Source organism: Acipenser ruthenus, chromosome 7 (assembly GCF_902713425.1).
Source record: "Acipenser ruthenus chromosome 7, fAciRut3.2 maternal haplotype, whole genome shotgun sequence".
Lineage (NCBI taxonomy): Eukaryota > Metazoa > Chordata > Actinopteri > Acipenseriformes > Acipenseridae > Acipenser > Acipenser ruthenus.
The window spans coordinates 21,252,128-21,274,026 of record NC_081195.1 but is presented as its reverse complement, the minus strand read 5'-3'; the positions used below and the strand labels follow the sequence as shown (position 1 = coordinate 21,274,026).

Genomic DNA, 21,899 nt, shown 5'->3' with positions numbered 1-21,899 from the left:
CTCTAGCTGCTTTGTAACTGTGAAATCTGTTTTATTTTGAATTTTCGGATTAATTTTTTTCCTGATTTCGGATTTTTTGGTTTTAAAAATCTAATTTTGCAGGGCTTGAATTTCAACGTGGGATTGCAGGAATCGCGCATTTTACAAGTCCCGCAGAGATACTGTAAGACACCAAGCGACCTGTATTTTTCACCCAATTTAGAATGCCTGAAACGCTACAGCAATCTATAATAAGGAAGTGGGTGTCACTGACGAAAGCAACATGAGCTGCATTCCGAGTAGTTATGGTTAACATAAATAAATAAATAAAAGTAGTGCTGGATATTTTAAGTACCGCAAGACTTTATTCTCTCGTACGTGATTCTCGGCCGCTATCTTTAAGGATTATAGAAATTCGGTACGCTGCAGTAAGTAAACAGTTTTGAAAAAAGAAGATATCAAGTCTATCTAGGTGTTGTTTTGCAAGCGGTGACTTGCTTTAACTCGCCAGGGCACTGAAGGTTACACACATAAGAAAGTTTACAAACGAGAGGAGGCCATTCAGCCCATCTTGCTCGTTTGATTGTTAGTAGCTTATTGATCCCAGAATCTCAATAAAACAGCTTCTTGAAGGATCCCAGGGTGTCGGCTTCAACAACATTACTGGGGAGTTGGTTCCAGACCCTCACAATTCTCTGTAAAAAAGTGCCTCCTATTTTCTGTTCTGAATGCCCCTTTATCTAATCTCCATTTGTGACCCCTGGTCCTTGTTTCTTTTTTCAGGTCAAAAAAGTCCCCTGGGTCAACATTGTCTATACCTTTTAGGATTTTGAATGTTTGAAACAGATCACTGCGTAGTCTTCTTTGTTCAAGACTGAATAGATTCAATACTTTTAGCCTGTCTGCATATGACATGCCTTTTAAACCCGGGATAATTTTGGTTGCTCTTCTTTGCACTCTTTCTAGAGCAGCAATATCCTTTTTGTAACGAGGTGACCAGAACTGAACACAATATTCTAGGTGAGGTCTTATTAATGCATTGTAAAGTTTTAACATTACTTCCCTTGATTTAAATTCAACACTTTTCACAATATATCCGAGCATCTTGTTGGCCTTTTTTATAGCTTCCCCACATTGTCTAGATGAAGACATTTCTGAGTCAACATAAACTCCTTTTTCATAGTTCCCTTCTTCAATTTCAGTATCTTTCGTATGATATTTATAATACACATTTGTATTGCCTGCATGCAATACTTTACACTTTTCTCTATTAAATTTCATTTGCCATGTGTCTGCTCAGTTCTGAATGCTGTCTAGATCATTTTGAATGACCTTTGCTGCTGCAACAGTGTTTGCCACTCCTCTTATTATTGTGTCGTCTGCAAATTTAACGAGTTTGCTTACTATACCAGAATCTAAATCATTAATGTAGATTAGGAATAGCAGAGGGCCTAATATTGATCCCTCTGGTACACCATTGGTTACCTTGCTCCATTTTGAGGTTTCTCCTCTAATCAGTACTTTCTGTTTTCTACATGTTAACCACTCCCTAATCCATGTGCATGCATTTCCTTGAATCCCTACTGCGTTCAGTTTGAGAATTAATCTTTTATGCGGGACTTTGTCAAAAGTTTTCTGGAAATCTAAATAAACCATGTCGTATGCTTTGCAATTATCCATTGTCAATGTTGCATCCATGTGTGTGTGTGTGTATATATATAATATAATATTATATTATATTATATATATATATATATATATATATATATATATATATATATATATATATATATATATATATATATGTGTATATGTATGTATGTATGTGTATATATATATATATATATATATAAAGTGACATGATTATTTTGGAAAAACTTTTTTTTTTTTTTTTTTTTTACATATATTCTCATCTCTACCACATATAGTATGCCTGATCCTGTTGCAACTTACATAATATGAAAGGAAATTGTGGCCTTTCATTTGATATGTTACATGCATTCAGTACAAACTATCCAGTAGTTAAACATACATGAATGAAAACAGTGAAAAACATGCGGAAATAGGGCTGAGTGTAGAGTTTAAAAATAAAAATAAAAAATGGAGCGCTGGTTAAATAGAAAAGTACCTTTTTCTTCTGCTGAATGCAAAAACTTTGTCAGGCATTGACAAAAGCAATGGCGAGTGCTCTGTCTCACAGCTGATTTTAAAGCAACACCAGTGAATGATGATGCAGTAAAATATGTATAGTTTTTTATATGCAAAAGTGCTTTTTCTTTTGCCATTCCCCCCCTAAAATTTTGGAATCCCCCCCTCCATTGGCTGCAGCATATGGGGGAAATCCCCCCAGCACACAGAAATGAAATTCAAGCCCTGGTTTGTTTGTTTGTTTTTTATAACCACAAGTGTTTGATACATTGACAGCAATAATGAAGCTGAAATAATATGAAAAAATGACAAAAAAAACCCTTTCTAAACGTTTTTAATCAGTGCATTCAGAAAAAAAAGGTACAAATTGGCACAATGTAATAGAAGCAAACTAGGAACATTGTAAATTTAAATTCTTTTCAACACAAGCTGAACTATAACATTTCAAAATAATAATAATTAATGACAAACAATGTAAATAAAAGCCTAAATATTTTTATGTATTCTAGTTTAATAAAAAAAGAACTTTGGAGAAATAATGCAGCAACTAGACGCTACATTCTGCAGTAGTCATTACAGTACTATCTGCTCAGAATAACTTGTACAGGGTTCGTACGCTAGTCTGGACGTCTGGAGAAAGTATGGAAAAATGCCAAACTGATTTCCAGGGCTTGAAAATGCTTGAAAAACCATGTCTCAATTATGAAAGTCTTGAAAGTCTGGAATTTTACTAGTGTCATGGGAGAATGAAAATAATTCCACGATTTATTTTTTATTATTAATTATTATTGATCTCGAAAGTGGGTCAGCAGCGCTAGCGGCAACTGTCTAGGCAATTTACTATTAGCAACTATATTGCTTGCGACCAAATCCTGCGAGGATTGCCCCTTGTAACACCCCTGACAACGTACTGACAACTCAAGCAATCCTATCCAGTATACTATTGGTACCATTATAGTATCCTATTTTGGCACAAGTATACTTGCAGTATACAACTTTTTATATTCTTTGTAAATAATGCAACATAGTTCTCAAATATTGGGCATTTCTTAGATTGTTTCTTACTTCTCTTTTGCATACCTGCATTGTCTCTTGCCAGATATGCACCTCCAGATTCTGGCCAATACTTTTAGAGAACCAGGAGCAGGAGAAACTAAAACACAACTAAAACACAAGTCTGGGAAAAACAAATGGAAGTCTGGAAAAAATAATGGAATTTTGATGTTGAAAAAGTGTATGAACCCTGCTTGTTGGTAGTCGTTTTCCCCCGAGCGTTAACGGTAGTTAGCAAGTGAAGTGGCACGAGAGGCAGCACCTTTTTACAGTTAAAATCACGGTTGTGCATGGTAGCTGAGAGGTGCGTTCCTATGACGTGTGTTTCTTGAAGCCTCTTGTCCTATAAACACAGTGCTATTTCAATGTAATTTTTAAAATATATACATATATATTTTGTTTAAACTGATTTTGTGGTAATGTCCTTGGGTGCGTAATTCAGTTTTTTTTTCTCTGAAATGCCTGGATTCCATCAGTGTTCTCCGCAATGCGGATTTCATAGGGTCCTATAATGGTTTGCATGATTGATAGTGCCAAAAAAAATCCCTGAACTGTATGCCGACATTTGGTGTGTTTGTGCAATAGGTGAACATCAAGTCCTTGGAGGATGTTGTCCGGGCTTATCTCAAGCTGGCTGAAGAGAAGACTGAGACTGCAAAGGGGGAGTCCCAGCAGATGGTTCTTGACATTGAGGATCTGGATAACATTCAAACACCGGAGAGGTGAGACATGCTTATTAAAATTGTTGTAATGGCATGTTTTTATTAAAACATGTGATGCATTTGTGTTTTACATAAGAAACACTTCTTTTAAATGGTTAAAAGCAGGCAGAAAAAGTTATGAAAAAATCTTTCAAAAGTTTCTTGTTGCTGACGTGAGCTTTTAGTGTAATCCATTAGGGGTCACTAGATGGCAGCAGAACAATTTGCAGCGCAGCTAGTGATAGAATGATTTAAGTCACCCTGCATTGTGTTCTGGCACCAGAGGATATAGTGGATATGCATGTACCTGTGTGTCACACTTCACCTTTGTGATGAAACATGGTAAGGACATTCGTTAACAAATTATCAAGAGTATCAAATTTGTCAGTCTTGCTAGAATATTTACACAGTGATAGCTTTAATTTTATTCACTGTCTTGGTGGGGAATATGTGTCTTATGAATCTAAAAAGCAGAATCCGATCAGAAACGTATTTAATTCCATAATGTGTAAAGGAAAATTTGACTGAGTAACATATTCATAGGCAGGAGTAAAAGAGTATAAATACAACTGTACTCAGTGCTGTCTGTCTACAAGAGAATATATAAAAGAGGTGTTTGAACCGTAGAAGGCAGGTTGTCCCCTGTTCATTGCTCTTGTCTATTTCCAGTGTGCTGCTGAGCGCTGTCAGTGGGGAGGATACCCAGGACCGAACGGACCGCCTGCTGCTGACTCCCTGGGTCAAGTTCCTGTGGGAATCGTACAGACAGTGCTTGGACCTGCTCAGGAATAACTCGAAGGTGGAGCGCCTCTACCATGACATTGCTCAGCAAGGTAACAAGCTCTGGGCTTTTTGTAGTGTCTTTGTACTCTCAGCTAACCACCTCAAGTCTGAAAAACTGTTTTTTGGGCTTAAGAGCTCATATGGAAAATAAGTTAAATTGACACTACACCTTTTAATTCTGTTCCACCTCCCGCTCGCACTCATATATTTATAAGGTAAAAGCAGAAAATATTTAGTAAAAGCATTAGCTGAAACTTTCTTTACTTCCTTACACATTTTACCACACTGGTTTGTCCAGGTGTTACTATTTGGAACCACATGTATAAATGCCTGACATGGTTGCGAACATTGAGGAATAGTTTGTCGAAATGCTTGTCTACTTTTGTACGAGTGTGTATTTATTACATTTTTTTTATTAGTGTTTTGAAGCCACTGACCGAACATAAATGTATGTATCACAGTAACTTCAATCAATGACACTTGTATGTATGTGTTTTGGGTTTTTTCCTCCCTTCCCCAGCTTTCAAGTTCTGCCTGCAGTACACCCGTAAAGCAGAGTTCCGCAAGCTGTGTGATAACCTGAGGATGCACCTGGGGCAGATCCAGCGCCACCACAACCAGAGCACAGCCATCAACCTGAACAACCCTGAGAGCCAGTCCATGCACCTGGAGACCAGGCTGGTCCAGCTCGACAGCGCCATCAGCATGGAGCTCTGGCAGGTCAGTCTGCCATCATGTCTTCTCTGTTAGGCTTGCTGTGTCTAATGCTAGGCAGCTTGCTACGAAGCTATTAACCACTTCAACTCTAGATGTAAAAATGCAACCCCTTCCCAGGTACCAGATTTTGAAAATTATAATAATGTTTTCAAACTTGTAATTGCTATGAAATGTTAACATATGATAAATAAAACACTACATACCCATATTCAATAGAGACAAAAACTTTTTTTTTTAACAATGAAAACAAAAACGCTTCTAATAACAATAATAATCAGTAAATAGTAATTATCAAATTAAAATCAAACATCAAAACGTGTGCCAGTATTGCTCATTATAAAAAGACCATGTACGTTGCCATGTTTAGCTTTCGTTAAAAACTATATAAACTATAACTAAACAAGTAAAAAAAAAATTTAAAACACTATATATATATATATATATATATATATATATATATACTAAAAGCTGAATGGCTTCCTGCAATATATCTCAGCCTTCTAAACACCCCCAGCTACAGACTGGAATTGCTATATGACACGCAATTGGATAAAAATGTCACCTGATCCTCCCCCAACTTTCATTGCACATTCCATAGTACTAGCACTGCTTTAGAGAATGAAACCTGAAACGCTAGACTGAGAAACCGATCATAGAATAGAATGGGAAACTTGACATACGCAGGTACGGCATGGTACTGTAAGTGGGTTTTCAATTGACGTACGTGCATACGTCATGGTTTTTTTACATTAGCCTTGAAAAGGGAAACAAGGCTAAACTAGGACTTGGTGGCATAAGCTACAAATAATTTAAAAATTACATCTCAGGGTAGAGGGGGTTAAAGTTCTTCCTACTCTGCACAGTTAGTAGTAGGACAAGGGATAGGGCACAAATGAAAGTGGAGTAAGTAAAGTAACTGCAGAACAGAATCTGTTAATCAGAACATTATAGATGCATGAAATAATTTGACGGGTGACTTAGTAGCATCTAAAACAATAGGCACGTTTAAAAACAGAAATTAAAGATTCCATTAGTTGGGGAAAATTCTGTTCATGAATTCAACATTTCTTTCACTATTGTGTAGCTTGTGTTTCCAAACAGCTCCATACTAGGTGTGGCAGATGACACTAATTGAGTGTGTGCTTGTTCACTGTAGCAAGTCTCCGTTTAACATCACTTTGAGGGGCTGAGGGGAATGATTTTAGTTATGGATGCTTCAGTTTCTATTAATGTGTATCTGTATTTAATTATTTGCTTTAACCCTTTGCGGTGCTGTGTCGGACCTGGTCCGACATTGCAATTATTCCTATCCGGTCCAATGTCGGACCCTGTCCGACATCATCAAAAAAACGCAAAAAACGGGTTTCTAGTCGTTTTTTCTCTGGAAAAAGCCGAGAAAACCATTCAATGGATGAGTGGGAGCGACATGAGCCGTGACAAGCCGAAAAAAAAGGGCGTATCTCGTGAATAGTCATACTTGCCCCTGGGATCAGATAGGGGCGGCCATAAGGAAACAAGCTGGCTGTTACTGAATCAGCGCACAGAGAATATCACGGACATTTGCAGAGCTTTTTTGAGGTGTTATAGTAATAAAATGACTCGGATCGCATTATTGGAGTTTGGTGATAAGCTGCTAAGAAATAAAACGAGTGATCAGGAGATGATTGATCGGTATGTACGACATTATTATTATTATTATTATTATTATTATTATTATTATTATTATTATTATTTATTTCTTAGCATATGTGAAAGCGATAGGGAACGAAAGGGTGGGGCGGGGCTGGAGATGCCTAGTGAGTGCTTTGTTGATATGCAGGGCCTTTTAAACCCGTTTGACTGTGGGGGGAAAAAAATACTTTTAAACAGCGCGTCTAAAATTAACTGCGCGTGTGAAAATAAATTGGACCTGACGCGCCTGACACGCACTTAATAAATGGACTGCAGAGGGTTAAGGCTTTTGTTTTGTGCACTTCAGGAAGCCTTCAAGGCAGTGGAGGATATCCATGGCCTATTTGCCCTGTCCAAGAAGCCACCCAAACCCCAGTTAATGGCAAACTACTACAACAAAGTGTCTACTGTCTTCTGGAAGTCTGGCAATGCTCTCTTCCATGCATCAACCTTGCACCGGCTCTACCACCTCTCCAGAGAAATGAGAAAGAACCTCACTCAGGAGGAGATGCAGAGGTATGTAAATCACAAGGCTTTTTCCAGGACTGTTAAACACTCAACAACGCTGAATTTTTAGAAATACTAAAGAAATTCAATGACAAAAGCGTCAACTAGAAGTATTCAATGTTTCGCACTGTTTAATAACTTTGTTATTGAATTTAAGTTTCTTTTGGTATTTCCAAATTGAGGCTTACAGGGGATGGATACAAAATGTTAGAGGGCATGACATGATGAGGATGACGGTTTTGTTTCCGGATGGTAAAGACCTAATAATTTGAGATATTGGCTTCGTACTCTGAACACAACTGTATTCTATGACTTTATTCTTTGATAAAGCCAAAACATTAGGAACTTTATATGGAAACCAGTCACATGATCACAATACATAAGGTGAACATTTCACTTTGGTCTTTTACAGGCTTACCCCAAAGCTGCCACAGCTGCAATGCCAGTTAGATGTAGCATCATTATATTTGTATGGTGGTATAAACACTACATGTTACAAAAAGGATATTGCTGCTCTAGAAAGAGTGCAAAGAAGAGCAACCAGAATTATCCCGGGTTTAAAAGGCATGTTGTATGCAGACAGGCTAAAAGAATTGAATCTATTCAGTCTTGAACAAAGAAGACTACGCAGCGATCTGATTCAAACATTCAAAATCCTAAAAGGTATAGACAATGTCGACCCAGGGGACTTTTTTAACCTGAAAAAAGAAACAAGGACCAGGGGTCACAAATGGAGATTAGATTAAAGGGGAATTCAGAACAGAAAATAGGAGGCACTTTTTTACACAGAGAATTGTGAGGGTCTGGAAGCAACTCCCCAGTATTGTTGTTGAAGCTGACACCCTGGGATCCTTCAAGAAGCTGCTTGATGAGATTCTGGGATCAATAAGCTACTAACAACCAAATGAGCAAGATGGGCTGAATGGCCTCCTCTCGTTTGTAAACTTTCTTATGTTGAATTGCATCGACTTCTGATATGGCTAACCTGCTATATTGAGGTTATTATTTTTTTGTCTACGTTTTCATATCCAACACATTGTATTAACCTCTGGCCGTATCAATGACATGGACCGCACTGGTACACAGCTGATTTCTAAAAAAAAATTGCTGCCAGTGTTCATTAAATTAACGATTTTGCATCTGCATTGTTCTAACCACTGGCCATATGAATGATTTAGATCTTTTATCTATTTTACATGCTAAATTACAAGCCATTTGATCTGATGACATTTTCCATAGATTATGAATTCCATAGGTTCACACAAAACAAAATGTTTAAGTTGGTTCTGTTGTCTTTCTATGTCTTTTGGAACTACTCACCTGATTGATTAAAATATTCATGGCACATTTATTAGTAGATGCTGTTCTACATGCTTTGTCTAGGCCACCTACTTTATTTCCTTTTCCATGGTACCAACACCGACCAGTGTTTTATATTCTTTGACGGGATATATGTTCCTAACATACTACTACTTCCCCCACCCCCCCAACAGGATGTCTACCCGTGTGCTGCTGGCAACCTTGTCCATTCCTATCACCCCTGAACGTACTGACATTGCACGTCTTTTGGATATGGACGGCATCATTGTAGAGAAACACAGACGCTTGGCAACACTTTTGGGTCTTCAGTCCCCACCCACCCGTCAAAGCCTGATTAACGACATGGTAAGGTTGTACAAAGTCTATCGCTACTATTAAAAATGTCCAAGCGTTGTTGAGGCTTGTTGGAGACCTGAGATGTGTCTTTTCACCTTGTCTTAATTCTTAAGCACTACTAAATTTTACTTTATACCCATTTTGTTGTGTTTTGGCTTTGCAGAAAGACCAATATAAAGGTGCCAACTACTCGTGTTTTATTAGATAAAATAAAATACTTTATGGACCATCTGAGTGCAATTAACTCAACCACTCCAATACCGGTACATGTTAAATTGCATTGTGATGTGTGTCCCCCTTCTAGATCTATTTTATGTGCAATACAGATCATTATGTTTTTAATCAGCATTTCTGTGAGGTACACCATGTTAATAAGAGCAATTAATTGATACAGAGACTGTTCTCAAGACAGTGCGCACACTTGATTGTCTCGCTCCCAGTGCCTTTGGGAGACGTGATATTTTGATGTGCCAGATATAGTGGGGGTTAATTTAGCAATGTGGCTCTCTTGTAGCCAGTCACCTTCAAACAATTGTCAGGCAAGTATAATTTCAATTTGGGTCTTTTGACAGGCTTGCTGCTAGTTCCAGTCAGTGCTTTCACACAGATGACATTAAAAACGGTTCTGCATGTCATGGTATTGTGCAAATGCAATGTCCAATTTTATTTAAGAAAGTATCAAATTACAGTTTGCAGAAATATGCCAGGTTAGCACTAAGGCAGTTCCGTTGTCAGCTCAAAACCAGATGTGTTTGGGACTTGCTAATTTTCTGACTGGTAATAAGTAAAAAATAAAAAAAAATCTGTCAATGCCACCTGACGAACCTTCGAAGGTAAATCTACCTTTGTATTCCTGGCTAGCGAACGAACCTTCGAACACAGCGCTACCTGTCATGATGATCCTTATTAAATAACTAGTAAAAAGATTCCCTCATTCAAGATTATTTTTGCTATCTTCATATACAGTGTATATTGTGGACTTAAGATGTGTCAATAGTTGATGATTTTTTTATTTTAATATTGCAGGTGAGATACAATCTGCTGCAGTACGTTGTTCCAGATGTGAAGGAGCTGTATAATTGGCTGGAGGTGGAATTTCACCCACTGAAGCTGTGTGACAGAGTAACCAATGTAATTACAAAAAATACTAAAATCCTTAATATGTTGGCAAGAGTTCACCCTTTTATAATTTGCTTTAGACAGGAATATATATATAGGTATTTATAAAGATTGTTTTTAATGGTTAATTTGATATATGGCTGCAACACATTCACTTCATTAGGAATCTGTATGTGGGTTGTTTTTGTACTTTTTATATAGTTACACTTGTAACTTCTTTGACTAATCTGTATGTGAATGCAGTGTTTGGTTTTACATTTTTTATATTTACATTTTCTTGAAACAGGTTTTAAACTGGGTGAGAGACCAGGCTGAGAAGGATTCTGACCTCCAGCATTATGTGCCCCATCTGCAGGGCAACACTATTCTAAGACTGCTCCAACAAGTAAGGGCTTCACTCAACCTTTGTTGGCATGGTTTGTGTATTTTCAAAATGATCTGTATTTGTAAAAATCTCTTATTAGCAGCATGGTCCCTGCAAAGCACATTACATTGCCATGTTCTCCATATCAGTGAGAGCTGAGGCATTTCTGCTGGGCTAGATACATTGTGAAGGTAGTGTGGTTGCACAGTGCCGTGGCTGCCCGTCCCCTTTTAGACAATGTTTGCAGTAATGCACTGTTCCTTAAGCTACAGCAATGGCCAAAAGTTTTGCATCACCTAGAATTTTAGGATTGAGACTAATAAAGTAAAAACTTTGAACATAATTTAGATATTTTATTTAACGTAATTTAATGAAAAACTACAAAATGATTTTGCAAAATTCTGCCGTAAGCAATAATAGTACAGTATTTTGTTAAATTTCGAAATGTCACAAGTATATGGGAAAACTGCAAAGCAGTATGGAGTAGGGGCAGCAGTGTGGAGTAGTGGTTAGGGCTCTGGACCGGAGGGTTGTGGGTTCAATCCCAGGTGGGGGGACACTGCTGCTGTACCCTTGAGCAAGGTACTTTACCTAGATTGCTCCAGTAAAAACCCAACCGTATAAATGGGTAATTGTATGTAAAAATAATGTGATATCTTGTAACAATTGTTAGTCACCCTTGATAAGGGCGTCTGCTAAGTAATAAAATAATAATAAAAATGAAATGTTATTCAATGTTAATGTAACATTATTCAGCTGGTTTTATGAAGCAACATTAGTTCATTCTATAGGGTGATGCAAAACCTTTGTCCATAGTTGTACTAATGGGCATACCTGCTTTTATAAGTTATCGCATTGGATCTTTATTTTTTATTTATTTTTTTTATTTTATTATACTGTCTGCTACTAAATGAGTTAATTTTAAACATTGGGCATGGTATTACTGTACATGTAATGGGATGCATGGCTATCTTCTCAGGTGGCTCAGATCTACCAGAGCATTGAGTTCAGCCGTCTGGCCTCCCTTGTCCCCTTCGTTGATGCCTTCCAGCTGGAGCGCTCGATTGTCGATGCTGCCAGACACTGTGACCTGCAGGTCAGCACTTTAAGTTGTTGTTGGTTTTTTTATTTTTTATTATTATTTTTTTTTTCAAAACTTCTATAAATTGCTAGACAGTAATTTGGTAGGAGGTTGTTTTTCTTTCTTTTTATTAGTTCAGGTTTTTATTTTTTACTTTGAAACATGTAATTTTCACATACCCATAGAATGTTAATTGGAAATTGGGTTCTTGGTTAGGGTTCTATTTTACTAGACCTAACAAATAAAACATTAAAAGCATAAATTTTCTTTATGCATACTTTGAAGGATAAACTACCCTTAATTAATTGACCCTTGCTTAAAAACATATGACTGCTATATAATGGCTTAATTTTAGGGGCATTAAAACCCTAATGTAAGTCCTATTAACCATAAACATTTTTGTGTGTTCACTAAAATGCAGATGGAAAGATTTCTTTTGTAAAGGTGTATTGATGGTGTTTTCCAGGTGCGTATCGATCATACCTCCCACACGCTGAGCTTTGGCTCAGACTTGAACTACTCTGCTAAAGAGGACTCCCCAGTGGGCCCCTTCCTGCAGAACATGCCCTCTGAACAGATCAGGAACCAGCTCACCGCCATGTCTTCTGCCCTGGCCAAGGCTATCGATGTGATCAAACCTGCGGCCATACTGGTAAGGACACGTCTTCAGGACTACACACAGCTGGATAGATGTTTTTGTGGGCACAAGCAAAAAGTGTTTGGGAATATAAATACAAATACCTTCATACAGAAGTTGAATTAAACTGGGCCAATCATTTTGCTGTCTTACAGCATTTATTTTCTGAAGACTAAGTTGGTAATTCATGTGTTTTATTGGCAGTTTAAAAACTGGAAGAGGCTGATAAATGTAACCTTATTTCAGGGACCACTTATAGTTTATTTAGATTTCCTTTCAAGCATTAATGCATAGCATTGCCTGGCTGATCAACATAAAATGCATTTTTGATGTTGGTTAAAGAAATCCCACATCAGGCACATTTCATTATCCTGTTCTCTCTGCTAGTGAGAGCTGAGATTTCTAATGCGCTAGATAAAGAATGGAGGTAAATTTAGCAGTGTGGTTTCACAGTGCCATTACTGCCAGTCACCTTTAGACAGTTTCGTATAATATACACTGTCCACTAAGCTGCTAATGACATAAGCGTGTGAGTTTTTGCATGTTATACAGTTATCCGTCAGATATATTCACCATGTTATACAGTAATGGCCAAAACCTGCTTAGAATTACAGCAGTAAAATTGGTTTTTAAATAGAGGTGATTAAACATGTTGGATTCCTTTTTGCAGAGTCTTTATATCCTCGATGGGTGCCTCCTTCCTATTAGGGATGGGAATTTTAAACGTTTAAACGTATAAACTAAAGAAGTGGTAAAGTGTTTAACCCTTTGCGGTCCATTTATTCAGCGCGTGTCAGGCGCGTCAGGTCCAATTTATTTTCACACGCGCAGTTTTATTTTAGACGCGCTGTTTAAGTGTTTTTTTTCACAGTAAAACAGGTTTAAAAGGCACTGCATATCAACAGGACTCTCAGTACTGCATCTCCAGCCCCGCGCCACCCCTTGTTCGCTACATTTTACATACCTCGCAATAGTAGTACATACCGATAAATCATCTCCTGATCACTCGTTTTATCACCAAACTCTTCAATAATGCGATCCAAGTCGTTATTTTATTACTATAACATCTCAAAAAGCTCTGCAAATGTCTGTGATATTCTCTGAGCGCTGGATGCGGAATCAGCTATCTTGTTTGTTTATGTCCGTGTTATCTATGTGGTGTCGGGTCTATCAGTATTCATGAGATACGCCTCCCGCCCCCCCCCGACTTGGATTGACTCTCCATAGATTTTTTTTTGCCTAACTCTCTATATACCACAATGTTCTGCGCGCAGTGAGACGGAAGTCTCCATTGAAAAACAGCATAGTTGAGTATCTTGTTAAATAGAATATGTTTTGAAACATATAATATTATTGGCTGAAGCAGTTTTGAGTGAGGCTCGATTTTCATTGATTAAAATATTAGTGTGTGCTCCCATTGGCTAGAAAGGTTGCAGTGTTTTCGGCACAGTGCGAGATTGACAGTTAGGTTTGTCTTTTTGTTGGGAAGTTTGTCTGGTTGATTGGAAATTTGCAGGTCCGTACAGCCTTTTCGTATTAATGAATTGACAAATTAATTAATGAATTTAGATGAATTAACAAATATGTTTATGAATTACTGAATGGATTGACACATTTATTGACAAATTGCTGGACAAATTGACCAATTCACGAATTGACAAACAAATTGACAAGCAAATGGACAAATTCACTAATTGACAAATGAATCGACAAACAAATTGACAAACTAACGGCCGGATAGTTTTGTCACAAATGTCGCTCCATAGAAAACATTCAGAATTATTGTGGATGGAGCTACTAATGGCAATAAAAAGCAAACATCCGTAACAACATTTGCTGCAGATTTGGCCGAACACTGGGCATGATCACGTTATCCCCTATGAGGACAGTGCATGTGAATTGTGGATGCAGCAGTTTTGAAATAGATGTAAGATTATCCCAATACTGTGCTGACCCATAAAACAGTAACAGTGAGGCTGGAAATACTTAAAGAAAATCGTGCTGCAGCTGTTCATACAAAACTTTTGAAAGGGAGAAAACGTTGCAATTACCACAGACCCCCATTTCCCAATCTTCCCATAGGTGGAAGGCTTTTTTCACCTAAAATTGTTCTGTAAGCTTTTGGACCGAATGGTCGTTTGTTTAGTACAGTTTTTATTTGTATGTTGGAACTACTGCACTAAAGTAAAGGACCCCTGAGACAGTTCAAACAGGTAGGCCATGCAACTCTTTTTACAATTTAATCAGGGTTTGTACGCTAGTCTGGAAGTCTGGAAAAAGTATGGAAAAATGCCAGACTGATTTCCACGGTTTGAAAATGCTTGAAAAACCATGTCTCCGTTATGAAAGTCTTGAAAAAGTCTGGAATTTTTCTAGTATCACGGAAGATTGAAAATAATTCTGTTTTTTTTATTTTTTTTATTAGCAATCCTATCCAATCAGCACACTGGCCCTGTCTGCTCCAGTGAAACAAAGGGCAAAATCGACACTACGACAGCCAAAATATATCAATTTATATTACGAACTGGAATTACAAGCTACTGTACTCTGCTCACCCAGATTCACATTTTGTTATCTTGTTGTTACCTTTATTAAATCGTTAACGTTATTTCCCAACCCAGGGGGGAAAAAAATATGAATACAAAACAAGTTATTATCATCACTGACTCGGATTTAAAAAAACAAAAACACGCTTTCCGTAGCCCCTATGGTGTGTATAAACGTAGCATGTTAACGTCGCTTTTTTCATTTATTTAATGTGATTAATAAAATGTACCAGTAATTGTATTTTAAATGTATGGTGCTTACTTGTAACTTACAGTCCCGAGTGCAGCAACAGTCTCGGGTCCAAACCGTTAGACGAGTGTAGATAAACTATTTACATCCTCGCTATGTGGCCTTCATTATACATTTAAATACTGATTTTGAAAAACAAAATGCTGCTGATATTGGCTCGTACAGCTGTATGCAACCGCCACGGCAAAGCAACATTGTGTGTGTGTGGTTTATTATTATTATTTTTTTTGGTTAATAAGGAAACAAAACTTAAACTTTGTTAATGCGTTTTTTTTTTTTTTTGTGGGGGTGGGGGGGGTGTACTGTGTTCTTCAACGAATAGGATATAGCCAGAATACTGGATGCAGCGCGCCACAAATAGGTACTGTACTTGTAATTCTACTTTTTCACACCATCTCATTGCTGCTATTTATTATTATTATTATTATTATTATTATTATTTTTAAGTGGTAGTAGTGACACATAGTAGTAATAATAAAGTCAAAGAATGAAAACAGTACTAATATTAATAATTTAGCTAATGCCTTTATCCAAGCTGACTTCCTTAACTTACTCCAGCAGCTTGTTCGTTTTGGGTTGTCCTTTTACTATAGCGAACACAAAGCCTTTGGATCCAAACAGGGTTGTTATAGCGAGGGTGTACTGTGTTTAGTATTTGACTTGTATGTTTAATATACGACACTGGCACATTTTAATATATAATGCGTGCACATTTGTTATTTCATTTTTGTTATTTTTCTCCTCCCACAGTGTTCAACATTTAAAAAATAAGTTTGGATCAGAATCCAATATCATGCCTTACAAAAAAGTAGTATACGGCAAGTATACTTGTGCCAAAATTGTCTGGTTTTAGTATACTATTGGTACCATTATAGTATCCTATTTTGGCACAAGTATACTTGCAGTATACAACTGTTTATATTCTCTGTAAATAATGCAACATAGTTCTCAAATATTGGACATTTCTTAGATTGTTTCTTACTTCTCTTTTGCATACCTGCATTGTCTCTTGCCAGATATGCACCTCCAGATTCTGACAAATACCAGGTGCAACTTCTGCTCTGGATCAAAAAGTTATAATGCTCTGCGGCTGCCCGCCTATGTGGATAACTATCAGAAAACTAGTAGAAACTAACTAAAACACAAGTCTGGGAAAACCAAATGGGAGTCTGGAAAAAGTATGGAATTTTGATGTTGAAAAAGTGTATGAACCCTGTTTAATGTAAAGTTGTGTGGATACGTGACCTTTGAATACTTTACATTTAGTAATACTTGACCATGTACAATTAACTGCACAAGAAGGCAAACATTATATAGATTACTTAATATGTTACTTGATTGTGTGTTAATTTGGCATTTTAAAATAGGACTTGTGGCAATGTTTGGGAGGTTTATGTACACTAGTACAGTATGTAGAGGAGAGTAGCGTTTGATTTGAATACTCAGAAATTGTAATGCTCAAGTACTCGTCTCAAGCAACAATAGATCTAAAAAATCCCACCCCTACTATTAAAGACAGCAAACTTTTAAATCTATGAGGCCGACTTTTTAATATCGGTCACATGCTCTTTAAAATTCCAAAATATTGTGCTATTTTATCCCTGGTAGTTACCTTTTCCAGAAGTTTTTTTTCAATTGTAAGCACAACTCGCTTTCGCACTGTACAGTGGGTGGTGATCGTCTCTTTTTTTGTTTTTATTTTAAACCATATAATTTTGGGCAAAGTCACTTATAACAACACCTACAAGAAAATCTAATAGGTTCCTGTTTTTTTTTGTTGTTAAATGAACCTTTAAGAACCTTTTTTGTGTGTGTGTCAAATATGTATAGTAACTCGACAGTACTTGCACACTTAAGTTGTACTTTCTTTCCTTTGCTGTCTTCCACAACGAAATCCCTACGGTCACTGGCACATTCTTCTGGGGTTTTTGTGTGTAGGAATTTTTGTACATTTAGTCAATTCTGTTTTAAATCCTCCATATCTTAACTGTAATACAGCTTTAAATCCCACTAATAAGCCTTCATCCTGATTGTAATCTCGTTTTAAATCTTGCAAGCAGAGTCTCCAATAGAAATGTAGGAATGTGCTGTCACTCAGTAGTTGGGGCGGTTGTAAAGTATTCAGAACGAATCAATGGTAGATACAAGTCAGGAAGGTGGGACATTGCCCAGCAGCACAGGGAAATGTATTTATTATTTTTGTAGTAGGTTTTATTTTTTTAAATGTGAAAAGGGTAACGTGAATAGTCAATGTGAATAGATTAACCATTTCCACAGTTTTTCTGGTGTATATTGGCTATCGATTTTTTTAAAAAAAATTTTATAGGGGTTGTTTTATTGGTTAAAATAAAAAATCAGAAGCCCTAATTATACGAAAATGTGTTAAATATGTATATATAGTATATAGTTATATCTTCACTAGCAACTTCAATTTCAACCATAAATATAAACATTTCAATATATACTTTGTGTAGGTGTTTTTTTTTTCTGTAGTTAAGTTTTTGCTATGTTAAAACATTATTTGCTTATTTAGGGTTTATTTGCTTAGAAAATACTAACCAGGGCTGTTTATCAGAATGTAATATAAAGAGTCTGTATGTAGATATGGTTTAAACACTGACATTGCAAAGAGTTTAAACATTCATAAACGTGCTATTCCTAATCTTCATTAATGATTTAGATTCTATAGTAAGCAAACTTGTAAATTTGCAGACGACACAAAAATAGGAGGAGTGGCAAACACTGTTGCAGCAGCAAAGGTCATTCAAAATGATCTAGACAGCATTCAGAACTGGGCAGACACATGGCAAGTGACATTTAATAGAGAAGTGTAAGGTACTGCATGCAGGCAATAAAAATGTGCATTATAAATATCATATGGGGGATACTGAAATTGAAGAAGGAATCTATGCAAAAGACCTAGGAGTTTATGTTGACTCAGAAATGTCTTCATCTAGACAATGTGGGGAAGCTATAAAAAAGGCCAACAAGATGCTTGGATATATTGTGAGAAGTGATCAAGGGAAGTAATGTTAAAACTTTACAATGCATTAGTAAGACCTCACCTAGAATATTGTGTTCAGTTCTGGTCACCACGTTACAAAAAGGATATTGCTGCTCTAGAAAGAGTGCAAAGAAGAGCAACCATTATCCCAGGTTTAAAAGGCATGTCGTATGCAGACAGGCTAAAAGAATTGAATCTATTCAGTCTTGAACAAAGAAGACTACGCGGCGATCTGATTCAAACATTCAAAATCCTAAAAGGTATAGACAATGTCGACCCAGGGGACTTTTTTGACCTGAAAAACGAAACAAGGACCAGGGGTCACAAATGGAGATTAGATAAAGGGGCATTCAGAACAGAAAATAGGAGGCACTTTTTTACACAGAGAATTGAGGGTCTGGAACCAACTCCCCAGTTATGTTGTTGAAGCTGACACCCTGGGATCCTTCAAGAAGCTGCTTGATGAGATTCTGTGATCAATAAGCTACTAACAACCAAACGAGCAAGATGTGCCGAATGGCCGCCTCTCGTTTGTAAACTTTCTTATGTTCTAAAAATTTACCAAAAGCACATCCCCACTTCGTATATGTTCTAATTATTGTACCGTTTGTTTGCAGCAAGAGCGTGAGGATCAGAAGCAGCTGGCCATCGCCGCCTACTTGAAGAACTCTCGGAAGGAGCACCAGCGTGTCCTGGCCCGCCGGCAGACCATCGAGGAGCGCAAGGAGCGCCTGGAGAACCTCAACATCCAGCGCGAGAAGGAGGAGTTGGAGCAGCGCGAAGCAGAGCTGCAGAAGGTGCGCAAGGCAGAGGAGGAGCGCCTGCGCCTGGAGGCCAAGGAGCGTGAGAAGGAGCGTATCATGCAGGAGCACGAGCAGATAAAGAAGAAGACTGTGCGTGAGCGACTTGAGCAGATCAAGAAGACAGAACTGGGAGCGAAGGCCTTCAAAGACATCGACATTGAGGTGCATGCGCTTCTAATGCTTAAAAAAAAAAATAGAATAATAATAAACCCTTTTCAATAGATGTGAGCTGCTCGCTGTACTGTTCCGTTCTGTGTGTGTCGGTGTGCTTTATTTGCTTGTTAATTGGCCTTTAAAGTATATTAAATAAGACAAAAAAACGGAGAAAGAGCAAAGTTAAGTCGATGAGAGACATTAATTGAAGGTGTACGACTTTTGAGTGGCAGGGTATGCCATGAAAGTTGTACATTGTGGGGATATCTGACTGCTCTAAAGCCGTAATACTGTTTTTAAAAAAAAAAAAAAAAAGTTTGTTCTATTTTTTGGAATCTTAGTGCAGTCCAGCTGTTGAGTCCCAAACATGTGGGAGCTCTCTGTTCTTCTGGGATGAAGTGCTGCAAGAAATGTATAAAACATAATTGCCCTTGGTCAAATAAATCCCTCCTCTGATTGATTAGTAATAGCAAATGATTCGAAGCACATTTCGTTTTCCTGCTCTCTGTTTGTGAGAGCTGGGATATTTCTGATGTGCTAGATTAATCATGGATGTAAATTAGCAGCATGGCAGCACAGTGCCATTACTGCCAGTCACCTTCAGACAATTCCATAAGAACTGTACAATTTACATGGCTGTTAAGGGTATAACACTGTACTTTTTTTTTTTTTTTAACAAAAACCCAATATCAAAATATATTTAACAGTGAACCCCCCCGGCTGTTTACAGGATCTTGAAGAACTGGATCCAGATTTCATCATGGCAAAACAGGTGCAACAGCTGGAGAAAGAAAAGAAAGAACTTCAGGAACGCTTGAAGAACCAGGAGAAGAAGGTGAGCACAGATGGTAAAAACTGCTAATTTAAAAACAAAAGTCAATGCAATATTGATAATAGCATTATGATTCTTGCAGCACGCACATTTCATTGTCCTGCTCTCTTTCCCAGTGAAAGCTGAGATATTTCTTATGTGCTAGATAAAGCATGGCGGTAAATTAGCAGTGTGGCTTCACAGTGCCATTGCTGCCAGTCCCCTTCAGACAGTTTCAAGCTGCTAATGGAATGAGCTGACATAGCTCAATCTACTGTTCATTTCAGTATGTCTGTGTTTGCTTGTTAATGGCCTAAACAGTATTTGATAAAGAAAACCTTTCAAAGAGCAACGTTTAATGTCAGATGAAAACATGCTTATTGCATGGCAAGCCTTGAGCCCCTTACATTGTGGTTATATACGACTTATCCAGGAAAAGCTGTCTTTGTGCCAGAATTCAATAGTAACAATAGTCAATTGACTGTTTAAACTGTCATTCCTGATTCAAGTCAGCACGTTTAGTAGAAGACTGTGCTGCATTTTTTTTATTCACAGTTCTTTCCCTTCCCTTTTTTTATTTGGTGATTTTAAATGACTTGTGTAGATTGACTACTTTGAGAGAGCCAAACGCCTGGAAGAAATCCCTCTGATTAAGAAGGCTTATGAAGAACAGCGAGTGCAAGACATGGAGCTGTGGGAGCTACAGGAGGAGGAGAGGGTAAGGATATACCCTTATTAAATAGAATGACAAAACCCTCTTATTGTAATGCATGCTCAGGGATTTCACTTGAATTAACATTTCAACTGTTTAAAAGAATCATCTAGTTTACAACCTATTTGAAGCTTTGTAAATGAAACATACTTATTGTATGTCTCTATACCTCACTAAACTAAAACATGAGGGACCAAGTGGTTAAATCGCAGCTGCTGTGGTTCGAATGCAGTATGCTAAAGACCACTGATCAAGGATAAGGAATCTTAAAATCTCAGATTTAGCTGTGTATTGTAGTTCCTTGTGACTGTTACTTAAAGGCTGCTGCTTTTTTTTTTTTTTTTTTTGTTCCGTGTCTAGTTTTGTGAAACCTGAGCACAACATATTTGGAACACAGATACAAACCTTTTTTGTATATGCTTGTTTAACATTGGTTCTGTGTGTAGATAAGAAACATGCAAGTGGAGCGCGAGAAGGCTCTGGAGCACAAGCAGAGATTGTCAAGGATGATGGAAGACAAAGACAACTTTGTCTCCAAGATCACGGCTGCACGCCAGTCTGTCTATGAGGTATGTGCTTGTTATAAATGTTCTGTGATTTTAAATAGTTATGCCTTTCATAGGTGTACCTGAATATTATAGCTTGAGCATATATAACATCAATATATCCTAAATATGGAATTGCAGTATGTTAGGTTAAGGTTACCTGAACCAAACAGTGTTTTTTTTGTTTGTTTTTTAAAGCTAACATGAATCTCTTTCTGTTTCAGGAAAAGCTGAAGCAGTTCCAAGAGCGTTTCGTTGAAGAGAGGAAACAGCGTTTGGAGGATCGCAAGAAACAGCGAAAAGAAGACCGTCGCAAAACATATTACCGGGACAAAGAGGAGGAGGAACAGCGGCTGCATGAAGAGCAACTTAAAAGAGGTGCTTTATGGCAGACCTTAATGTGTTACCCAAGCCAGAATAGTTGAGACATGTGTGAAAACCTTCACCATGACCTAGAATTCTACGCAACGCGGCATTAACGAAGAAATCTGGGGAATTGCTTGCCAAATTTTTATAGATTTGTGCGAATTTGATGCATGCATGTCGTGCATGGTGACTTACAGCCTCCTGTAATGAGTGTTCCTTTTGGGAATATCTATGCTAGAATAGCAGCATGCACAATGGAAATGTGTTAACTACCTTAGTTGGTTCAAGTGGCT

The 21,899-nt window shown here is 37.5% G+C and overlaps 1 protein-coding gene and 3 non-coding genes across 5 annotated transcripts in view; all 4 read left to right on the top strand.

Annotated features, from left to right (window-relative positions):
- Positions 1–21,899, top strand: part of LOC117415567 (eukaryotic translation initiation factor 3 subunit A-like) — a 42,509-nt gene that overhangs the window by 3,681 nt on the left and 16,929 nt on the right. For both annotated transcript variants that reach the window (XM_034026078.3, XM_034026077.3), the window contains exons 3-16: positions 3,766–3,902; positions 4,551–4,714; positions 5,185–5,384; positions 7,360–7,568; positions 9,053–9,224; positions 10,242–10,346; positions 10,621–10,719; positions 11,678–11,794; positions 12,246–12,431; positions 18,834–19,181; positions 19,903–20,007; positions 20,588–20,701; positions 21,142–21,264; positions 21,465–21,618. In XM_034026078.3, the coding sequence (XP_033881969.1) occupies positions 3,766–3,902; positions 4,551–4,714; positions 5,185–5,384; positions 7,360–7,568; positions 9,053–9,224; positions 10,242–10,346; positions 10,621–10,719; positions 11,678–11,794; positions 12,246–12,431; positions 18,834–19,181; positions 19,903–20,007; positions 20,588–20,701; positions 21,142–21,264; positions 21,465–21,618 (2,233 nt within the window). The remainder of the gene's footprint in view (positions 1–3,765; positions 3,903–4,550; positions 4,715–5,184; positions 5,385–7,359; positions 7,569–9,052; positions 9,225–10,241; positions 10,347–10,620; positions 10,720–11,677; positions 11,795–12,245; positions 12,432–18,833; positions 19,182–19,902; positions 20,008–20,587; positions 20,702–21,141; positions 21,265–21,464; positions 21,619–21,899) is intronic.
- On the top strand, positions 12,771–12,900 carry LOC117416290 (small nucleolar RNA SNORA19). Its single transcript, XR_004546532.1, has one exon. It is a non-coding gene; the product is annotated as a small nucleolar RNA SNORA19 (small nucleolar RNA).
- LOC117416289 (small nucleolar RNA SNORA19) lies at positions 19,654–19,782 on the top strand. Its single transcript, XR_004546531.1, has one exon. It is a non-coding gene; the product is annotated as a small nucleolar RNA SNORA19 (small nucleolar RNA).
- LOC117416288 (small nucleolar RNA SNORA19) lies at positions 20,088–20,218 on the top strand. Its single transcript, XR_004546530.1, has one exon. It is a non-coding gene; the product is annotated as a small nucleolar RNA SNORA19 (small nucleolar RNA).